Raw genomic sequence first — 14362 nt, 5'->3', positions numbered from 1 at the left:
GGAAATTCAAAAGGCAAACCACGGAGTGCTGTGCAGTGAGATGCAAGTCTAAGTGAAGCAACAGGGAGGCACAGTAAGTCAGGGGAGATCTGTGGGTTCTCCTTTATTTGCTTCAGTACTGTTTTGTCACAGATACTGAGGACCAAAAGCTGGTATCGATACCAAAGTCAAAATTCTAGGACTGATCCAACACTAATCAAGAGTTAATATTTCTTGTTGATCTTTGCTTCAAAAACTCATTAACTAGTGTTTCTTTGTATTATTAACTTTTGGGTTTACACCTCTTTGAAAAGAAATTTGAAATGTTTAGGACATTTCCCCTAAAACCTCATAAAATTGTATTCTTTTTTTTAGTTTTTGCCATTTCTTTTAACTAGGTTTTTATTCTGACTAAAGTTTTTTACAGTTGATTTTGAACTATAAAGTTCAAGTCAACTTTACACAGAATGCAGCTAATGGCCTGTCCTGTTGCACACAAAGTTAGTGTAAAACTGACTTGAGTGTTTGCTTATCTGTGGCCTGTATTTGCTATTCAACACATAAGTCGAACATTCCTGTCTGTCTTGTTTTGTGAATGGCCCTGTCCTATGTTTGCAAGAGTAGGTTTAGTTAGGTACTTAGTGATTCTAAATATACCGAAATTTCTGAGAATTCCACCAGGTTTTCTCTTCAAGTTCTCATAGAGAGACAGTGTCGTTGACACCCTTTTAAGAAGTTATGCAGTATCCAGTAACTAAAGTTATACATTTGTTTGTTATAAAGATGAACACAGAGCCCACAGCTATAACTTAACCAGTATCAAAGATCTTACACTGACCCTTTAAGCATTAATGAAGTTCTTAAGTATTTATTTCTGTGGGCATTATACAGGAAACATCTGGTGTAGACTTCATAATATCTTTCTGGAGAAACAATTCCCATTTTGGCTATCCTAAGCAATCACAAATACACATTAAGTATAACAAGTAAAAATTGCCAGACCACAGAGCTGCATCTGTGCCTGTATTGTTAAAAGTCAGACTCTTTGAACCTCCCATATTAGTGTGGATTTAAGCAGTCATTTGTCTAATTTCATGATTTGACTACTCAAAGCATAAGGTGCCTATCCTACCTGATTTAATTGTTGCATATAATGAATGGTTACCATCATCTGAAATGATTTCAGTTTATTCATCACTGGGCATGTATATCAACTCATCTAACACTAGCGCTAAAATTTTTGGCTGCTGGTTTGGTGACATTTTTATAGTTGAAATTGACGGGCTCAGTATGAAGCCCCTGTCCACTTTAAATAGTTTATAGAATTTAAGGAGGAGTGCTAATTATATTTAGATCAGATACCTTAGTATTAACATTCTGGTTTAATTTATTTTAAAAGTGAGTTTCTGGATATTTAGATTCAGTTACTGTTTCTAGCTCAATCCCAGAACTATGAGGAATTAAAAGACAAATTTATATCTTTGAATATTAATTATTATTTCTTTAAATTTTTAAACGTTCCATTAACATCACTTCATTTAAATAATGCTTTTCATCCCCCACTACAGGATCGTAGCATAGTTTCATCAGAGTACTGATAATGGTAATGGAGACAGAGAATAACCTTAAGAAGCCTCTGTAATTTATAAATACAGTAGACCCCTGCTAAGTCGCAGTTCAGAGTTCGCAGCCTCAGTCATTTGCGGATTTTTCCTTATAACTTATCTAATAATTATTAGCAGAAATCGCAAATATCCTCCGCAGTTTTTATGGCTTTTTACGTGTCAATACTGTACTGTAGAGAGAACAGGAAGCAACTGTAGAGGAAATGCAGCTTGGGATGGTGAAAGTAGCCAATAGAATTTGAAACTGTGACTCCCAGCAGTCCCTGCAGTGGCTCTGATCGGTCTTCTGCTGAGGGTGCTGGGGCTATTGGGGTCAAAGGATGTCAGCACGGCTTTTAAAAAGGGGGCCAGTGACCAAAAGCAAAAAAAAAGTTTTTGTAATTTGTGTTTCAAGTTCCTGTCTCTCTGCCTGCCTTCTGTTGGGTTACCTGAACTTATTTGTTTTGTCCTGGATCATTTTGTGTTTGGCGTTTAATTGTCTGCCGTCTGCCTGTGTACATGAGGACTGTAAGTGGATTCATGGCCATCCTGCAAAGAAAGAAGCACTCCTGAACCTGTCTTCACCATTTCAGGAACTAGCGGTAGGACTATCTTTACATTCCCATTCAACGTGCGGATCTCTGGACTATATATTTTCATCATTACATTTCATCCGTTGCCGTTTTTCATGATTTACTGTGTGTGTTTTGTTGGTGCTTTGTTGTATTTAACGTGTAATCACTGTAAGGGGAACAGGGGTGGTATCATTGTTTTCATTTATTTAATTTGTTTTCATTACATTCTTTATTTGCTGTTTGATTACCGGAATGCTTTGTTTTTGTCTCTGTTTGTGAGTGTGTCCCTGGAATCTCCACAATAAAAATAAACAAATCGCCGTCTTCTCGGGCTTACTTGTGGCTGCTCTGTCACGTGATATGCTTCTTGCGCAACACTACGCTTACTTAAAAGCCTGAACAGCACCTGTCCTTTTTGGCTGATTGCTATGTTTCTCTCTCCTCCCCCAGACATCCTCTGCTCCTGTTGGAGGTTGTGCTCCCCTATGATGTTTGGCTATTCTTTAATCGATAACTAACTGCATACTGAGCTCGTTTTACTTCTGAAAGAGACATGTTTGTTTGTTTGAAGTGTTTGAATAAAGTTCCTGTCTCTACAATCTCCTGTGTTTCTGCACAATTCTGTGACCCAAGCGTGACACCCTACAGCCTCACTGTCTCTGGGATTGAGACAGCGTCAGCGTTTATCTCTGTGTGTTTGAGTGCTGCCAGTTCAAGCACAGTTGGCTCGGTGATTTCATCTATGGCGTCAGTTGCACTTTGTACATCAGGGCTCGCAAAATTTCAAAATCCCTGGTAGCCCTTCGGGCAGGCACTCTTCAGTTTTTGGTAGCCCAAAATAAATTTAAGTAGCCCGAATAAAAAAGAGATTATTTTTAATGTATAATACTGTAAAGGAAACAAAACATCAATCAAAAAATTGTTAAAACACAAATTACAACATCTGTATAAAAATTACAATCATCAACTCAAATATTTGGTTCTAATTGAACAGAAATTTCTATGAACTTGTAAGAACTGTGTAGAACATGAATCAGTCTGTGTCAGATTCTGAATCTGAAATTTCCACTGAAGTCACGGATGAGAAAATGTCACTCGACGTTGAGGGCATAGCATCTCCTTCATCAGCTTTCTCTTCCTGTGCATTGGCCTCCATTTCACTGCTCTTTGTTCTTGTCGGGGTTTTATGATCCAGGTGTCTTAGACCTTTTCCAGAAAACATCCAGAAACGAATTGACTTGTCAGGGCAAAAAGATTCAACTGTTTCCCCATTAATGGAGAGTTGCATGCAGTCATTCAGTGTTTCAGGGTGTAGAGAGGTACGATGTGTTGTCTTCACTCGGTTCATGCAAGAAAATCCTCTCTCACAGATGGCTGTTGATGGACTAAGTGTCAGCATTAATTTCACCAGCAACAAGATATGAGGGAGGTTTTCTGGATTCCCAGAGAGGAGATCTCTGTACAAGCAATCATCTACCTTGCTACCCCGGTGTTCTGCAAGCCACATTTTTAGATCCATCCATTCTTGTGGAATTTTCTCTTTCTCTTCCTTATCTAGCAAACTGGCAAAATGTGTGACAAGATAATCTACCTCTTCATCCCCATAATTTGCCAGCTCTTCTCTGGGGTAGGGAAGAGTGGAAGGGTCAAAAACCTTGAAACAAGAGAGAGGCTTTTCACACAGATTTTTAAATCTGTTGTCCATGTACTTGACTGTGTTCTCAATAATCTTCTGAATCTCTGCACCAAAGGTGTCTTTGTCTGTGCCCTCACCTCTTCTAGCAGGTCGCGGACATTTTGTGAGCTGAGTTCCACAGTAGCAAATGCTACCATCCTCGTTCGCTGTGAACTTTGTGTCCAAGGTTTTCTGGTATTCTCCTGGTTTTGTTTTTAGGCTGAGTAAGCGTGATGTGGTGCTCTCAACTAACTGATTTGTTCGTGTGATGTTTAGGCTATCATGCTGAAAATCAGTACAGCACTTGGATAAGATGGTATTGTAGTCCAACATGAAATGCAGGAAGCGAACAAATTTCTCAGTCTTCATCTCCTGGACCACCCCCTTAGCCTTGGCCGCATCCTCGGACTTGACATCACTTCCTCCTGCCATGTTCTCCATATGAACAACAGTGGGAGTGTAATTTTTTTCCACAGCCTTCAGACATCTCAGCAAGCTTGGAAGCCACCGTGTGCACTTCAGGCCACTGAAATGTGCCAGTTTCTCATTTAGCAGTTCACTTATTTCTGTCAGTTCTCTTCGCTTCTTTGGGGAATAGTAGTACATCTTAAAGATGGTTTTCAGTGTATCTTCAAATTTCACCAGGTATTCACAGCCTTTCACGCTATCCAGCACGGCTAGCTCTAATTTGTGTGCCACACAGTTGATTGTTATGATGTGGGGTATCCTCTGTTTCAGACTCCCAGCTACTCCTGTTTTCTCACCCATCATCACTGCAGCACCATCAAAATTTGCACACACTACTTTCTTTTTCCATGTGTCTTCTCTGATACCCGTGGTGTTCACTGCTTCATCAATAGCCTCTAAAATACCTGCAGCATTTGCACTCTTGACTGGCTGACATTTGATCATGTATGTGGATATGTCACCATTATCTCTCACATACCTGACATGAACCAACTCCTGTTCTATTATACCAGTGTCTGTACTGCCATCTGCAAGAATGGATAAGAACCTGCTTTCTTGAATTTCCTTTTCGATCTGGTCTCTTGAAGTTTGTGCTATTGCTCCAATAAACTCTCTTCAAGCATGGTCATTGAAGTAAGTGGAACCAAGATCTAGGCCATTTGCTTTTTGAAGTTTGCAAAGACTGCTAAATTTTGCCAATGTTAGTTCACTCTTTGCAACATAGTACGCTTTTTTAAACAGCTTTTTCAGGACTTCTTGTTGTGCTTGGTTTATTTTTAGTATGTTTTTTGCAATTGGTGTTTGTTCTGGGAAAGATGCTGCAGACTGAGCACCAATGCATTTCTTGTGATGCAGAAATTTCTCATGGGTTCTGATGGGGTCTTTCCTAAAATTACTGGTCCCAGTAACAAAGGCGCTTGTCGAGTCAGAAATCAAGGGAAACTCACGACACACCCGGCAGAACATTATGTTATTTAGCTTGTCATATTCCAGCCACAGAAATTCTTTTGTCCATGAAACCAAAAAGCTGCGCTTTTTGCCTCATAGTCTGATTTGTCATAACTTTTCGGCTTTGTGGTAGGCTTTTCTTTGGCTGTCCCTTTTTCACCCTGACCTGTCTTATTTGGCTCAACAGAACTAAAATACCTGCATAAATCCATCTATTTTTACACACGCACACACATAACGGTCAGCGATTTTTTAAATTCTCTGCGCAATCAACCTCTATCACATTTTTAAGCTTGCTGCGGAAGATTTCACTTGTCACGTTTGAATAGTAAGCTAATGAGTGATAAGACGATGTCAGAGGAATTGGAGTGCAATTAATCTGTCACTGACCAATCAGTACTGCCGCTCTCTATACACAGTTCGCGCGATCGCAAAGTTGAAGTGACAGTAAAAAACAAGTGCGAATTCAAATGCGATTTCAGTATTTCACATATTGACAGTGGCTCATCGATGCCCGAAAATGACATAATTACCCAGCTACATTTGCGAAAGAATGCAAAAGCATTGACATATATTTTTCCTTCTTATGATAGCCCGGCGGGCAGGGCTGAGATAGATTTTGGTAGCCCGACTGGAAGACACAATAGCCCCGGGACGTCGGGCTAGCGATTTTGCGAGCCCTGTACATATTGTTCCAGTAGTTTTTTTAAATAGTTTTTTCAGTTCATTAGCAGTGTGTAAAATGATCAGTGTTGCAGTAATTATGATGCTCTTTGCATGGAAAAAAAATGTGTTCTATTAAAATTTCACTTTTTCTTTGTGAATTGTGACGTTTACTTAAAGTGCAGCAAAAAAGTATTTGGTGTCCAGGGATGCATTAACCCCCTAGTATGTGGCAGTTTAAGGGTTAAAGCCCCAAGATGCCGTCGAAACGCCCTGCACCTTCTAAGGCTTCTGGCAATGAAAATGCGCTTGCATAAATTACAGTACACACTGTATGGCAGTAACATCGGTATTTTACATTCTAGCATTGCGGGAGACATAGCAGTACAGTATACAGGTTTACCTTTACATTCTTTTTTTTTAGGCAATGTATTAAGCTGAGTTTGAAATTAAAGTGTTTTGGGGGCATATTTATGGTTTAGGCATTTTTTTTTAACCACATCCAAAATTTGTGGTTTTTCACAATTTTGGGGGTGTACTGTACACTGAAAAAAGTGATAATACTGTAACTCTATCTCTGAACAATTTAAAAGTAAATAATGAATTCATAATTAAACAGTCATATGGTTTTATTTATCAATTAATATCTGAGGCTATATAGTACTGAATTTTGAAGGAATACTCCAGAAAAGGGAACAAGCCTAATGAAGGAAAAAGATCAGATACTGTAGAAGACAACAGCAGCTATGTTATCTACATACCTTTTTGCACAGTAACCATACTGATGGTTATCTTGAAAAAGAAGAGTCTGCGGTTTTTATAACTAGTTCCATATAATTCATGAGAGTTTAGTTAATTCTGCACCATGTATGCTTTGTGTGGTCTATATAGATTTAAATTATTTGATTTTCATTGCACAATAAAACCAGCACAAATACATTTTAAAATAACTTACCATTGAGGTACTCTTGAAAAAAACATTATTGCAAATCGAGGCAAACAACTTCAAGCTTTCCTGAAGACGATTCTGTGAAAACAAGAGAAAAAATAGTGAGGAGGTGGCTGAGGTGTACACAGGACAGAAACTCAATGTAGGTACATACTTGAGGGCTAAATGCTGAACAAGCTACCTTTTACACTATTATCTAAGAAATGGCATCTCTGCTGTTTTCTCTTTGAACCATTGTTTCAACTTGTTATGGAAAATGCATGTCTTGTTCACCAGTCACTCTTTCTCAAGTTCTTAACATAAGAATTAATTGAATATCTATCTGTAAATGGCATTAATGCATAGTGTAAAGGAATCGTGTACAGTTGACATCATAACATGAACTGATGTAAATCAGTAGCTATAGGATTTTTTTCATGCTAACAAATATGCTAAGAATCACCATTGTTTATTTATATAAAAAGCATGAAGTGTAAGTATACAAAATATACTTCAGCACCATCGTGCCCTTTATTCTGGTGCTAAAAGCTCAGGGACCTTAGTCTGAGAAACTCCATCTGTGGTTGGGTGTTTGACTTCCGAACAAACAGGTTCAGTCAGTGAGGTCTGACAAAAATAGCTCCTACACACTGTTTGCCAGCATCAGTGTTCCAATAGGCTATTGCTTCAGGTGATTGCTTCTGCTCATTGCTATGATTGTGAAGCAAAGCATGAGGACAACAGCATAATCATGTTCATGGACAACACTGCTGTGATTGACCTCATCAGTGACAATGATGAGGATACCTACAGGAGGAAGGTAAAGACCTGACTGTGTTACGTCATAATAACTACCTCTCCCTGAATGTCAACATAACAAATGAGGTTATTCTTGATTTTAGAAAGAAGACAGGTAGTCATGGTCCACTGTATTTCAACGGCTCCCCTGTCCAGACAGTTAATAGCTTCATGTTCCTGGGTATCCAAATCACTGAATACCTTCCATGGTCAGTAAACAACACCAGCATACTTAAAAAGGCTCAGCAAAGGCTTATTTTCCTGAAGAGGCTAAAAAGCTTTGAGGTGGGAACCAAAACACCAGTGAACTTTTATTGTTGTACTACTGAAAGTATCTAGGCCAGATGCATCATGGTGTTGAGTTTAGTAACCTGACTTGACAAAATAGCAAAGTCCTCCAAAGGTCTGTCTGTACAGCTTTTTAAAAAAATGGGGCTGACCTTCCACAGCTTCATATCATCCACACAACCAGATGTCTGAGGAGAACTGAATCCATCATCTCTGATGACAGCCATCCAGCTCATCCCATTTTCACTTCTGCTTTCTGGGAAATTATGTTGCAGCCACACCAGTCACTCCACCCATTTCAGAAGAACTTCTAACCCCAGGCCATAATTTACTGAATGTGTAAATTGTACCCACAAGCTGGTTTATGTGTTACTATAATAATAATAATTCATTACATTTATATAGCGCTTTTCTCAGTACTCAAAGCGCTATCCACACAGGGAGGAACCGGGAAGCGAACCCACAATCTTCCACAGTCTCCTTACTGCAAAGCAGAAGCATATTACTTTTTTGCACATGAATTTCACTATGCTCTTGTAGTGTATGTGTCAATAAATATCACAAATCTAATATACTGTATATATATTCACTCTACAGGTGAAAAGTTTTAGAACACTCCCAATTTTTCAGTTTGTATTGAAATTTAAGCAGTTCAAGCCTAATTAATAAGCTGAATTGGTACAAAGGTAAGTGGTAAACAACAAGAAGTTAAAACAAAAAGTGTAGGTTAGGAACAATAATGAAATTTTCAGTATACAAACAATGCCTTTTTCAGGGAACAAGTATTAGGTTAGCAACTTACTGCATTTCTACAGCAATGGAAGTTAATTGAGCCTTTACAGCAAACAATTCCTACAAGTGTCCCAGTCTTTGCCGAATACTTACAAACCCTCTTTATAAAAAGCAGTGTACAGTGATCCCTCACTATATCGCGCTTCGCCTTTCGCGGCTTCACTCCATCGCGGATTTTATATGTAAGCATATTTAAATATATATTGCGGATTTTTTGCTGGTTCGCGGATTTCTGCGGACAATGGGTCTTTTAATTTCTGGTACATGATTCCACAGTTGGTTTGCCCAGTTGATTTCATACAAGGGACGCTATTGGCAGATGGCTGAGAATCTAGATTGCTTACTTTTCTCTCTCTCTTGCGCTGACTATCTGTGATCCTGACGTATGGGGATTGAGCAGGGGGGGCTGTTCGCACACCTAGACGATACGGATGCTCGTCTAAAAATGCTGAAAGATTATCTTCACGTTGCTATCTTTTGTGCAGCTGCTTCCTGAAACGACATGCTGCACAGTGCTTCGCATACTTAAAAGCTCGAAGGGCACGTATTGATTTTTGACTGAAAAACAAACTCTCTCTCTCTCTCTCTCTGCTCCTGATGGAGGGGGTGTGAGCTGCCGCCTTCAACAGCTTTGTGCCGCGGTGCTTCGCATACTTAAAAGCCTATTGATTTGTTTGCTTTCTCTGTCTTTATGACAGTCACTGCTCCTGACGCACACTCCTTTGAAGAGGAAGATATGTTTGCATTCTTTTAATTGTGAGACAGAACTGTCATCTCTGTCTTGTCATGGAGCATAGTTTAAACTTTTGAAAAAGAGACAAATGTTTGTTTGCAGTGTTTGAATAACGTTCCTGTCTCTCTACAACCTCCTGTGTTTCTGCGCAAATCTGTGACCCAAGCATGACAATATAAAAATAACCATATAAACGTATGGTTTCTACTTCGTGGATTTTCAACTTTCGCGGGTGGCTCTGGAACGCAACCCCCGCGATGGAGGAGGGATTACTGTATATATATGTGTGTGTGTGTGTGTGTGTGTGTATGTATGTGTGTATATGTATGTGTGTAGATATATGTATATATATGTGGATGTGTATATGTATATATATATATATATATATATGTATATATGTTTATGTATATATATGTTTACATAACCTCTTTAACACACTACTTCTCCGCTGCGAAGCGCGGGTATTTTGCTAGTATATATATATATATATATATATATATATATATATATATATATATATATATATATATATTGTGATAAACGGCCAGAAGCTCAGTCCGGCCGGGACGTCCCTGAACTGAAAGAATGGAGGAAGGCAGAATTTTCAGGACACTGCCTCCCCCAGAACGCTAAGTGGCAGCTCCCCTGGACAGTAGCTGTACCCCGGATTCCCTCATGGCATCCTGGGACATGGAGTCCATTTCCTCAGCCCTGTTGGGAGCCAAGGACAGGGGGACTCCTACTTTCCCTACAACCCAGAAGTACTTCGTAGTCAGGAGGACGGAAGCCCACAGTATTTCTGGGCTGCTTAAGAACTGATGAGGTATCATTTGACCCGGAAGAAGAGGAGGAGTACTTCCGGGTCAAGGCATATAAAGGACTGGTCGAGACCCAGCAGAAGAGAGCTGGAGTTGGGAGGGAGTGTGACAGAGCTGCTGGGAGGAGAATTGTAGGATTGTGATTATTGTGAATTGTGGTGATTGTGGTGCTTTGGGGCACTATATTTAAGAAAAGAATTAAAATTCTGCTTGGTGCTTTTAAACATGTGTCCTAAACATCTGTCTGTTGGGTTTCACGGGGCAAGAGTGCCCTCTAGCGTCCACAATTGGCATAGTCAGCAGGATTTTCTGGCCGTCTGTGTGGCAGAAACCTGAACTTTATAGTGGACATTACCCACAGACAGCGAAACACGCAGGAATCACCAAACCCATTCGCCGGTCCGTCATGGGGAAAAAAATGACAAAATAAACCGACAGTGCAGAAAGAAGTCAGGCGCTCCATGACAAGCAACAGAACGACAACGCCTTACGAGAGAAAAACCTTCCAGGTGACGACGTCCAGGGCGAGATATGTGCTGGGAAAGGGATTGAGAACATTTTCAAAATAACACACTTTGTCCCATGCTCATACCTCGTAGAAGGAGCTCATCCAGAGTGTGTACTAGAGGCGAGAAATCATCCCGAAGACTGTTGTGCGCTCTCTGAGGGGCGTCTGAGCACAGAAGACTTCTGCATGCGGTCTGCCAGCAACGGACACGTGACCAGGCCCGAGGTATTCTGGGATAGAGGAGGTCAATCGTGGCCCGTATGCTGGATTAACAACATCTCGATGGACGCGGATTTCCCGAAAAGGGAGGGGATGGCGAACGAAGCATGGCACGCCATAAAAGAAGGTACGGAGGCTTGAGGAGTGACTGATCGATCCGCCAATAAAATGACTCCAAATCCCAAGAAACAGTGCGAGTCGCAACTGCGCAGGCGCAGGAAACGCTTGCCGACTCACAGGTGGAGGATGGGGCTTTTGAAAGTCCGAGCTTGTCTCCAGCCGATCGGGTAAACAACTTTAATGTGCGGGAGCTGGAAAAGGTAATCCAACCTGTAAAAAGCCTTTTTCAGGTCATCTCCTCAATGAAGAAGATTATCGAGGAATTGGGAGCAATGGCCGAGGCACCTTTATGGCAGGTGGAAGAATATTTACACCACTTCGGATGGGAGCTTCCTCAGATGACAGATTCTGCAGTACAGGTGGGTTCTACCAGTAACGTACATGAAGTTGGGACGCAGAGTACAAGGGCAGCACAACTGGTTAGTATCGGCTACCAAGTAATCTTGAGTCCCAGAAGTGGTACAGGGGTGATGACTGAGAGTCCAGTGCTGACTTCCGGGTCTTTCCAAACCTTAACAACAACATTTATTTATATAGCACATTTTCATACAAATAATGTAGCTCAAAGTGCTTAAGACATTGGCATCGGTCTCACCCAAATCCAAAGGGGTACAGACAGTAAGGGGTCTCTCTCTTATTCATAGGGAGACCCAAACTGTGAGCAAACCCCAGCGAGAAACGGAGAACCTGCAGAAAAAGCAGGGAACTCCTGACAAGGCAGAGCGTAGAACTGTGAGTTCATGTGTGTCGAGGGGACGCTCTCCGCATGGGCGGGGAGATAGTCCGCCCTCAGCTGGCCAAGGGGCAATGCGGGCATTACCAACCTGTTTCCAATCCTGCAGGACATTAAATTCAGGGAGGCGGCTGTGTTATGAATGCCATCGGCCGGGCCACTTATGGAGAGAATGTCCAGGGAGAACCAGGGAGGTTGTTAAAAGGAAACAAAAGCGCAATGTCCCCCTGTTGTTCTCCTGCTCTTGTTTTCCAGGACAAAGCCATGGTCCAGCCAATGAAGATAGTTCCTCCCGGGAAAGGACAACCCTTGCGAGGCAGGTCGCTTCGCCCTACAACGCTCAGCTGGGGGAGGGGCAATGTGATAAACGGCCAGCAGCTCAATCCGGCTGGGACGTCTCTGAACTGAAAGAATGGAGGAAGGCAGAATTTTCAGGACACTGCCTCCCCCAGAACACTAAGTGGCAGCTCCCCTGGATGGTAGCTGTACCCCGGATTCCCTCAGGGCATCCTGGGACATTGAGTCCGTTTCCTCAGCCCTGTTGGGTGCCAAGGGTGCCGCCAGGGGGAGCTCATAAGGACCTGCGGACTCCTACTTTCCCTACAACCCGGAAGTACTTCAGAGTCAGGAGGATGGAAGCCCACAGTATTTCCGGGCTGCTTAAGAACTGATGAGGTGTCATTTGACCCGGAACAAGAGGAGGAGTACTTCCAGGTCAAGGGATATAAAGGACTGGTTGAGACCCAGCAGAAGAGATCCGGAGTTGGGAGGGAGTGTGACGGAGCTGCTGGGAGGAGAATTGTAGGATTGAGATTATTGATTATTGTTAGGGTGGCACGGTGGCACAGTGGTAGTGCTGCTGCCTCACAGTTAGGAGACCCGGGTTCGCTTCCCGGGTCCTCCCTGCGTGGAGTTTGCATGTTCTCCCTGTGTCTGCGTGGGTTTCCTCCAGGTGCTCCGGTTTCCTCCCACAGTCCAAAGACATGCAGGTTAGGTGGATTGGCGATTCTAAATTGGCCCTAGTGTTGGGTGTGTTTGTGTGTGTCCTGCGGTGGGTTGGCACCCTTCCTGGGATTGGTTCCTGCCTTGTGCCCTGTGTTGGCTGGGATTGGCTCCAGCAGACCCCCGTGACCATGTGTTCGGATTCAGCGGGTTGGAAAATGGATGGATGGATGGATGATTATTGTGAATTGTGGTGCTTTGGGGCACTATATTTAAGAAAAGAATTAAAATTCTGCTTGGTGCTTTTAAACGTGTGTCCTGAACATCTGTCTGTTGGGTTTCACGGGTGCCCGGTCGGGATGCCCAGGAGGACCGGAGGAGGGTTTGTGCCTCCTCCAGTGGTTGCTTTGGGGGCCATGGGTACAGAGCATGGAAGCTTTACCCTGTAGGGGCCCATGGCCATCGCCAGGGGACACCCCGATGCCTTGGGAGCCATGGACCTCAGCACTTCTGTCACACCCAGAAGTGCTGGGGGGAAGAGGATAGGGGACACCCGGAGGACTTCCGGGTACACAGCCAGAGCTTCCGCCACACAGGGGTGTGTCAACGGAGGCTCCTCAGGAAGCACCTGGAGTCCATCCGGGGGTGTATAAAAGGGGCCGCCTCCCTCCAGTCAATAGCAAGAGTCGGTTGGAAGTAGGACAGAGCTCAGAGGAGAGGAGTGGAGGCGGACCAGAGACTGAAGTCATTGTGTTGTGTGGCCAAGGACTTAAGGGGTGATTGGTGCTGCGGCACTGGGATTGTGCACTTGAACTACTGCATATAATCCATATTACTAAACAAGAGTGGTAAACCGGATATGGACGCAGGGACATGCCCGTGGACGCAAAAGTGCGCAGGTGCCACACAAACCCATCCCCCCGAGTGAAACGGGAGAGACTACGCACATGCGCAGGCGCCACACAAAGCCCCCCCCGCACCAGAGCAAAACGGGAGAGACTACGAACCGTCAGAGTAGGAAACAAAGTAAAACGTCATAAAGAGGTTAATGAACAGGGACAAACACATGGAGAGCAGGTTACAGAACAAAGCCCCCCTCCCCAGAGTGAAACGAGAGAGACTACGAACCATCTGACATGCCGCAAGCAGGATAAAGCGAGGTCAGAAATAAAACACAGAGTAGGAAACAAAGTAAAACTTTATAAAGTGATTAAAGAACGGGGACGAACACATGGAGAGCGGGTTACAGATGATGAAAACTGGAATGCAACAGCTTCAAAAAAACCTAGGCACGAAACACATGCACACCGAGATACAGAATATAAAGGCAGAAACAACGACAGTTAAACATCCACACCACAACAGCGGAGGTGGACCCGGAAGGTGCAGGCGCCTACATCGTGCGTCGGAAGGCGCAGTAAAGTACAAAAGGCAAAGGCGCCTACACAGCATGGTAAAAACTGACATAATATGGAAGGCGCAGACGTCGCCGCCATATTGTGAGTGGCACTAATGCGTGGTCAAGGCGCAGGAGGAGACATAGTTAAACAAGAGGAGTCAACGCCCCGCCC

The 14362-nt window shown here is 42.9% G+C and overlaps 1 protein-coding gene across 1 annotated transcript in view; it reads right to left on the bottom strand.

Moving 5' to 3' along the window:
• gnav1 (guanine nucleotide binding protein (G protein) alpha v1) overlaps nucleotides 1-14362 on the bottom strand; it is a 443998-nt gene that overhangs the window by 37961 nt on the left and 391675 nt on the right. Inside the window, exon 7 of the mRNA XM_051936251.1 lies at nucleotides 6868-6939. Within this exon, the coding sequence (XP_051792211.1) occupies nucleotides 6868-6939 (72 nt within the window). The remainder of the gene's footprint in view (nucleotides 1-6867; nucleotides 6940-14362) is intronic.

This window comes from Erpetoichthys calabaricus, chromosome 14 (assembly GCF_900747795.2).
Source record: "Erpetoichthys calabaricus chromosome 14, fErpCal1.3, whole genome shotgun sequence".
Classification (NCBI taxonomy): Eukaryota; Metazoa; Chordata; class Cladistia; order Polypteriformes; family Polypteridae; genus Erpetoichthys; species Erpetoichthys calabaricus.
This window is presented reverse-complemented; position numbering and strand designations above follow the sequence as displayed.